Source organism: Tripterygium wilfordii, chromosome 11 (genome assembly GCF_013401445.1).
Source record: "Tripterygium wilfordii isolate XIE 37 chromosome 11, ASM1340144v1, whole genome shotgun sequence".
Lineage (NCBI taxonomy): Eukaryota > Viridiplantae > Streptophyta > Magnoliopsida > Celastrales > Celastraceae > Tripterygium > Tripterygium wilfordii.
This window is the reverse complement of record NC_052242.1, coordinates 9,367,742-9,377,251: the sequence shown is the minus strand read 5'-3', so window position 1 is coordinate 9,377,251 and position 9,510 is coordinate 9,367,742. Positions and strand designations below refer to the sequence as shown.

The following is a 9,510-nucleotide window of genomic DNA, read 5'->3' as shown; positions in this document are numbered from 1 at the left end:
AAAGTCTTCAAGTATTCAGCTCTCTAATTTCTTCATTATATATCCAAACTAAGAGACATTGTAAAGAGTTCCCTCAAACCCTTTTATTTTGTAAACAAACACTGGAGTGGAACTTTGAGCCTAAAATTATATCTCTCTCCTTGTGAGATTGTGAAAAATTTAAGGGTGAGTTTGTCAAAACCCTTGGTGAAAAGTTAAGGGGTCAATTTGTTGAAAACCTCTTAATTATTGGTGTCATCAAGAAAACTTTCTATCCTAGTGGATTTGAAAAGTCTAAGTAAGGGTGCTTAGGGAGTGGACATAAGAGAGTGCTCTGAACCACCATAAATATCATTGTCTTGTCTTGCAAATTTTTTAATTGATAGCCTGCTTCAATTTTGTATTTTTGAAATGCTCATTTTCAAATCAACACACCATTCTATACTTAAACTATATGATTTCAAAACAAGATTATCTTATCGTACAATCTGATTCTAAGTGTCATAAGTGACTACATCTCTACTTGAACATCTTTATAAACTCAAGTGATATGATTGTATTAATGTGACATAAATTTGACTCAATTTTCTTATTTTTGTTTAAAGATTGCAAGCTAAGAATTATTTCTTGGTTGCGTATGCAAAACTTGTGTAGTTGGACAATTGATTGAAAACTTTATTTGTGACACGTTACGTTAGGGTTTTAACTATTATTGTGTCCTTCAATTAGTTTCTACCCTAATCTGATTTGATTTGTTATTTGACATTTCATTTTGTCTCTATATCTATATACTTGTGTGTTTTGTGTTTTTATTCTTATGGTTTATTTGCTATTTAAAGATAAGGGGATTCCCAATTGAAATTTGGGATCAGAATTCAACCCCCTTATTGTGTCGCCTAGGTTCTACAAGCTGAAAGTTGAAAGTTTTCGAGTTTCAATCAGTACGATGAAAGTTGAACTGTTGGTTTATAGTACACAATAAATTAATATATATTTAGATATATAGTATATAATTATGTAGTATATTACCAATATAATTTATGCCAAGTATGGATGAATAAAAATGTCATTCCCAGTCAGCATGACATGTGGCACAGAGAGGGAAGACCTCATAGAAAACCCCTTAGAGTCAACTTAGGGAGGACTCAACCTAGAGTCAGATCAAGGTTAATCCTCATATCACAACCACCCTAACGACAAGATCAACCTCAATGTCAAAATCAACTCAAGATTCTAACAAACTCAAAAATCAGGATATGATAATCCCAACAAATGTATCACAACGCCTACAAAAGGAACTATCAAATTGAGATGAGATATGCTCTCAATTGTATTATTGGATACTTAATAAAGACACTGACTTGAGCGTTGACGTATTCCTGGGCCATGAAGAGCCGCCCTCCCTTTTCTTTTACAGGATAGATATTCAGTGTCTACGTCACAGCTTGGACCCCAACTACTGACGTATGAGTCGTATAGATTTTTGCATCGATAATTTGGCGTCGTTTGTGTGAAGCGAGTAATTTCCAATGAATTTATAGGTTGCATCATGACAAGAACACTAGAGATAGATGCAAGAGAGAGGCAAGAAAGTCAACTGGAGAAAGATGAGAATGGGATTTCTCTAGAAAGAAAAATTGAGGAGGCAGTGCGCCGCAAGCAAGAAGAGCTCCAGCAAAGGTAGGAGAAGCTCAGGCGATGAACAAGGAGCTTCACTTAGTCAAATGAATGGATAAGAGCCTGGCAAGCATTATTGAACCAGCAAACCCGTCTAAAGACAGAAGAGTAGAGCGCTAGGAGTATTGAAAGATCTCGTAGAAATAGGAACCTCACCCAAGGAGAAGGAAATGGCATTCGCCTGCTGTAAGGAGGATCTCACGTCCTTGAGTCCAGAGAGACCACGACACGACATGGTCTTTCAAAAGCAAATATTTAACACGTGGTTGGTATTTGTGCGTTTGATAAATATAAGGTTTAGATTTGACCAGTGTTTTGAAAATCGAACCGGTCCAATCGATGATCGGGCCTACATTCGGTCGGTCAACAAACATAAAACCGATGAACTCTAGACCGATGGCTTTTTATAGTTGATCCGACCGGTTTGCACGAACCGGTTGGCCTTTGATTAAATGAAGAAAATAATGTTTTTGATAAGAATAGAACCCATACCTTTGCTTAAAAGCTAAAGATTCTTACTAACTAGGCTACTACACATATTTTGTTTAGGAAATGAAGTGAATTCAATATAATATATTCAATTACGACCTCTACCTTCTTGAAAAATATAATATATTTATTGTATCTGATAAAAAAAATGATAAATTTAATAAAGACATTAATTGATTCATCACTCATTAGACTAAATGTGAAATTTTTTTAAAGACTTCTTATTGATGGGGTTCGAACTCATTCTTTCATTCATAACACCAATGTTTTAACCAATTAGACTATAATACTTTATCTATTTAAAAGAATACATTAATTCTATATATCAAAATTTGTATTATTACATTTATTCAAACATTTCTAATATTGTGAGTATTACAAATATGAAAATTTTATAATTATTATTAATATTTAAATGAATATATATTTTATAATTAATTATATTAAATCAGTTTGAACTTGGTTCAAATCCCGATTGGACCTTTAAACCTTGAATCAATAAATTTTCCAGTTCGATGACCGATCCGGTTTTTAAAATCTTGGATTTGGCAAGTGCAAAAGAAAAGTGAAATGGCAGGTTATTCTTTCACATGCACTTGTAAAAAACAGAAGGGATATCAAGCACGAATTTCAAAACTAATCGCAGCTGAGAAATTTCGAAAGATGAAAATCAATAAATAATGTACTTATTCACTGAATGAGTCTCATCCTTACTTCTATGTTCTTCCTGCTCACAAAAGGTACCCTTTACTTACGTTTTAGTATGCACGTGTGGCTCTTATTTCTCAATTCCCGGCACCACCACTAAAATTTCACTAAATTAGATTGAAATTTTGACAAATTATATGGGAAAATTATAGTAAATTTCAATATAAATTTCCCAGTTCTCAGTATACTTTGTCAAATTTCAGTAAAAATTTACTAAAATTTTAATTAATATTTAGGTGGAAGTTCAATGAAATATCTCATTCCACTTGATTCACAAAGGAATAGACACTAAACTACAAACTAGTAGATTTCTAAGCCCAAACAAAATCCCAAACCAAAATGGTCCAGACGTAGCAAAAATAAATTAACACAGCAATGGACAAAAATTTTATCTAGCAAATGCAGTAGATTAGTTAACAACAACGTCCTCCCTGACATGCAAACTCCCCGCTATCAAACTTCCATAACCTCCTCCCTAATCTTTCCCAACCGTCAATTTACTAACCCATTCCCTGCCCGCCCTTGAGTCCCCATGCCAATCATAGCCTCATAGAAATTTAACTAGCTTAGTAACCCTAACCCTAAAAATGCCATCAGATTTCAAACACAATAATGGAATTCCACATACAAGCATGCTCATGTCAATAAACCCTATATGAAGGGCCTCCATTTATAACCCACAAGCCTTTCATGTAGCCTGAGACATGCACTAGAAAATCAGAAATGTGAGCTTAGCACAACAACATAAAACTTACTTAAAATCACACCAAATCAGAAATTGACCTAAAAATTTACAACATACACTAGCATATGATGCATTGTCTCAACACAGAAAACAAAAAAACAGCCAAGCTACAGGCAGGAAGTAGAGCCCTGACTATTGTTTTTAGACGAACTTTTCTTTCTCATTAAAAGTATCAAGCGCGCGGAGATCAATTTCCGCTTCTCCTACTTTAAAACACTACCTAGCCACACTACCAGCATCATTCTCACCTCTCAATTACTGTCATCACCTCCTTTCAGATAGAGCGTTTCACCACCATCAACACCCTGGCCACCAGAGCTCCCGCCTCGGCCCTCAGCAGATCCAATGTCTTGCTTGCTGCCTCCAGCCATTCCCCTACTGCCAATGTGCAAGCCTTCTCCAGAAGAGCCACGGCCAAAATCAGCATAACCTCCAACTCCAAGTGCCCCGCTGCCTCCAGCATTGGCGGCCTCACTCTGCAGCATGTGAAGTCCAGCACTACCGGAGCTCATACCGAGTTGGCTGTGCAAGGCTTGCTGTTGTTGCAGATATGGCTGTTGACTGTACAACATGGATGATCGTGCAGCCATGACTGATTGTGGTGTCAGCTGCTGAGCTTGTTGGTGCTGCATATAGTGTGATCCAGGTTGTACTACGCCGCTGGAAGGGTACTGTAAGTAGTTAAGAGACCCAACAGGACAGGCAGTTAGTATTTGTCAAACTAACCGCACAAAATTGAGTAAACATCATATAATATAAAAGCAAATTTAAGATTTGGTGAACCAGTGTTCACAGAGACACCAAAAAACTAAATGGCAGTGAATCGTAGGAGTAGGACTTGAAGATTATTATTATTCTAATAATTACTTAAATATTCAGAAACGTTTCATACCTGAGGATGCAGGGTAGGCGGTTGGGGTTGAGAATCAGCAATTGCAGCCAAATACATGAGGTTTCTCTGTAGCCTTGCTTGGTTCCTACAAGAATAAAAGAAGGTAATCATCAATTCAGACTCAAAATATTCACGGCTAGGGCCACAAAATTTAAAAAACATGTTTTGCCTTCTGAGGCTGGTTTCTTTATGGTCATCTTTGCTATTTTCGCAAACATTTACTGTTGTCGAACAATATTCAGTGCATAGCATAGCCAATGACCATTTCCTTTTGCCCAGAAAAAAAATAAAATAACGAGGAAGGGCAACACATGTCCATCAAATCCTTAACATGTTGGAATGGTCATGCAAAACATACAACAGATTTGAAAAACTCTCAGTATGAAAGACGAGCAACATTGAGATGTTCAGTGCAAGGTTTATGCTTACTCTGCACATTCATTCAGTTTCCCTGAATTCTGGCTCTCAACAATCTTCAAAATCAAGGACTTGTTCTCATCCAAATACTGCATGAGATAAGTAATGAAGGCAGGGACGAATAAGCAATAAAGTTGTAGGATTCACAATTTAGTCAATGAAAACAATCTAAATAATTGCAGTAAGTGTAGGAAAAAACATTAGAAATCTCCGACGGGAAATTTGAAATGCATAATAAATTGTAGCCATGCACATTACCAGAGGAAGAACTCGTAGTGCGTGCAAAATGTAGTAAATGAAAATGATAGACCTTTCTAGCAATTTGATATATTTCCTTTCCCATGTTGATCTAAATATCAAACTAGGGACCCTAGGAACAACAAAAAGAGTTCACATGAAAAGGAATTTATAATCTTAAAAGCTTGACACTAAAAGAAGAAAACAGCATAGAACTACGCCAGAATCCAAATGCCACAATTTTGAGAGTATTTGCCGACATACTCCTACACTAAGGTAGCTTATGTGTCCAAGCATCAAGGAAACTTATTGCTTCTCAGCAACGACACATGCAACTTTTATTGACTTCTTTTAGTCAGCCACTGAAACTACATTAACATAATGCCTTTCCAAATGAGTTTCCTGCTTCATATGTTGACAACGATTACAATTTACAGTGTATCTCGATACTACAGGATATGAGGATGACATATATACCACTTCATTGTTGATACAACGTATGACAGAAACTGAAGGCTACATGCTGAATCAGGAAAAATCATGCTTTCACCTAAAAGCCTTCATGAAAACCAACATGCAAAAACAAGGAGGGAAAAACACGTAAAAAGTTTGATATGCGGATACCTAAACTTGCCAGTAAATCATGTTTTACCTTCTCAACTTCTCAGAAACAAAATTTAGGATCACGAAAACATTTGAATAATGCAGTAACCAAGCAATAACTTGCAATTTAGGAAGAAACATTGCACTGATACACACTCGAGAAGTAGTTTCCCTATAAATGATTAGATGAAAAATCTTTGCACATAATTAGACCATCTTTCTAGTTTCTGAAGCTACTTAATCTCCATAATAGCACTCGAGCAATCCAGTTTTGTGCACAATCAAAGTTAGAAAGTCTTTGGAAGCCACATCAGAAAGCTCTATTAAGGAACTCCCAATTTCAGGAGGAGCACGATTCACTAATCTAAAAGGCCAACAAGGAACCTCAAATTAAGCCTCCCATAAAACAGATCACAAATGATTGTGGTCTATATGTAGTACTAACTTCTGCACTCGCACCACTTCCTATCTAAACAACTTAATATTCTTTATCATAGTCATCGTAAAAGACAAGATAGATCACTAACGCAAATAGGCTAGCAATTAACTTACCTTCTTCAGACATTTTGCACATAATAAGGCACACCAACATCAAGTCTAAAACACAGATAGTACCCGATAATCACCATAAGATTCTACATAATTTGGATCTCAAACAATAAAACGACGTCCACGTGTAAAATAATTTTAGATTGTGAGGTGGGCTACATGAACGCAGAAGTCGTACTATAAGAAGTCATTTGTGGAAGATCAGCTACCACTAGTATGCTATCAACAGAAACCACCAAACTGTCATATTTGTCCCACAAATAATCAACTTATATAGCAAAAATGCCGGGCCAAATTGTGGAAGCACAAACAAAGGACCACATATCAAAAAGACCATATCTAGAAAGGATCATGGTGTAAAGGTTATCTAGAAAGGACCACATCAGCAGACAAAGAGCAAATCTAAATGATCAACCATCAAATGGCAACAATAAGGAAGGACCACCAAATAAAGGGCATCTGAAACATCCAACAGGCTCCAGCAAAAGCAGGTAATAACTTTTTTCGGTATTTCACCATCAAAGTATTATGTAGCTTCAAGTTCATATGAGAACAGCAGCTAAAGCTTAAGAAATTATGATTCACTAGTTGGCCGACTAAGGCTCAAGGAATTTCCTTTTTCATTGTACATTGCCTTATTTATTTACAGTCTTGGTGAATTAAACTGGATGTAATCAAGAAACACAGTAGCTGCCTTGCAGAATATCCACATGTTATTTTCAGCAGAGTTATGAAAAAAAAATTCATTCATGTTAGTCCTCAAAATGGTAACATAGGCCATGAGACACTATTTCAGTTTAGCAGGAGACAACTACATTTCCCCATCTAAAGCAAACAAGCTAAACAAACACTGTTTTATGTGATTTTAGCAGGAATGTAGACATTAAATCAATTTGAACCTAAATTCAAGCTGTCAAAAGGAAGGGTAAAACATACAAAAGTTCATAAACAGATCTATTGAATATCGAACCCAACAAATAAAAAATACAAGTAACAGAAGAAAACAAATAAAAAATACTAAACAACTTCTGAAGGTGGAGCACCATGTACGATAATCAGTAAAGAACATCCTTTTAAGGAGGAAAATAGAGCACCCACTTGGATAAAGTCAATTAAATTAGAGATTTATAAGTGGGTGTTATAAATTTACACAAAAACAACAAAAGAACATACAAAAAAAAACTATGTTAAACACGGTAGGGGCTAACTGGTAAAGAACAGAAGGAACGTGAAAACTACAGTAGTCATCATTGAAAAAAGAAGAAGAGAAAGAAAAGCAAGTAAAGGACTTGAGGACGACTGAAGAAAGTGAATCGACCAGAGACAGAGAGGTCAAAAAGGGGAGAAGGAGAGGGAGAGGGAGAAACCTGTTGAATGTGATCAGTAGTGACGTTGTTGGGGTAATAGGCTGCCATCATGGGCTGCATCTGCATCAGGTGCTGCTGCATTTCTTATACTTATACACACACAAACACACAAAAGCTAGCACTCTCTCGCTCTATCTCTAACCCTTGAGACAGAGTCACTGCTCCGCAAGTGCAAAGAAATGCCTTTGCTTTTCACTTTCTCTCTCCCTCTGTGTGTGGCAGAGAAAATTAAAAGACAGTGGATGGAGAGTGAAGACTCATTGAAAGTTGAAAGGGTTTTTGGGTTTAAGAGTTGAGAATGAGACACTGTGTCTCAGACTCAGTTTCTCTCTCTGAAATTGAATGGAGAGGGTCACGTGATCAATGAATGTGATACAGAGAGAAAGAGACAAGTCCAAAGAAATGTGGGGTGCGATCACATCTCAACATATATGGTCTTCTTTGGTCTCATTCACAGATATGCGCGTTTTTTTTGATGTAAAATTCTAAAATCTAAAAGCATTGATTCGGAGTTCCCTACACTACACTACACTACCTTTTTTTTTTTTAAAGCAAACGGGGAGGGGACTCAACTTGGGTACGGTAGATGTTTGAATCGACAATCAAATAATATTTAAAACGGATCATCAACAATCTGTGAAATGAAACGAACAAATGTTGATAACAGGGGAACTTGGACAAGCGTAATGTGCCACTCAAATGTCAAATGGTCTCCGAGGTTCAAGTCAATAATGATTGTGATGACAAAAAGAATATATTGTATGTTTATCTTGTATAATTTTTTTTTTTTACTTTTTAACTTATGAATGTTCGGTGTAAAAAGGTCTATGACTGATTAGGATTGCTTGAAGTTCAAGACATACAAGAGTTCATAAGAGGGAAGGAGAAGAATATTCCTTCAATAGTGAAGGATTTTGGCTTAAATACTCTCTTTGAGGGACACGTATCCCATTCTATACGAGACATTTATTCTAGGTTATCGTTAGAGAGAGAAGGCAACATGCAACGAAAGTGTGACAGTACCAGGTCTGACCACCTAGTCTGGTGAAAAGGACAGGACAAGGTATGGTTTCGTGTGTCAGAACTCAAGAGTAAGGTCTGACACTGCAATTTTGGCGGAGAGATGTTTGGGATGTAGTCTTTTGTTGTTAGGGACGATAGGTACAAATGTCAAAGTTGACTTAAGAGATGTAAAAGGTAGAATGAGTATCAGATCGATATGAAAGAGTTATCAATAGGACTTTACATCAGAATGACAAAAGGTCGATAGCTAAATGGTGAGGTGGCGGGGAGGTCGACGGCGAAGTGAAGATCACGTCGATGTCGAGATGATGAGAGGTCGACATCGAGGTGGGCCAAAGGTTGTAGTCGAGAAGCACGACGAGGATATGGTTTCTGAGATTGTACATGTTGAAAAGTCGTGGGCCCACAGAGATGGGATAGACGATTTCTGACCACTACAGATACCACCAAGTCTAATTTATGCCTTAATCACATCGACTAAAGGGTTGTTGGTCACTACACAAAATCTTGTGACTTAAGACTTAATCATCATATTAACATATAAATAGACACAATTGAAATGACGCCAGTATTAATTTGGTCTCGTACCATGACCAAAAACTAAAAACGAAAATTCAATCTTCTGAAATGGTTGGGTTGAAGAGCTCAAATTTCTCTTCTTGTCATTATAAACTCTCAAAATAGGATAATTGCAGAGAAATTATTCTCATTGCTTTTTTTTTTTAAAATATTATTGACAAATATATTTCACATTATAATTAAATTTTGAACACACATGTGTTTAACTCAATCGATTATCAATCTAATCACATGCTTTCGTGAAA

General features: G+C 36.4%; 1 protein-coding gene across 1 annotated transcript; it reads right to left on the bottom strand.

The window, feature by feature from the left end:
- Positions 1-3,570: 3,570 nt before the first annotated feature.
- On the bottom strand, positions 3,571-7,991 carry LOC120009049 (GRF1-interacting factor 1-like). The gene is made up of 4 exons (XM_038859492.1): positions 7,664-7,991; positions 4,920-4,996; positions 4,491-4,575; positions 3,571-4,269 (listed from the first exon to the last, which is right to left on the bottom strand). Exons 1-4 carry the CDS (start codon positions 7,742-7,744, stop codon positions 3,850-3,852), a joined length of 663 nt encoding a protein of 220 aa, XP_038715420.1. The 5' UTR covers positions 7,745-7,991; the 3' UTR covers positions 3,571-3,849.
- Positions 7,992-9,510: the final 1,519 nt, after the last annotated feature.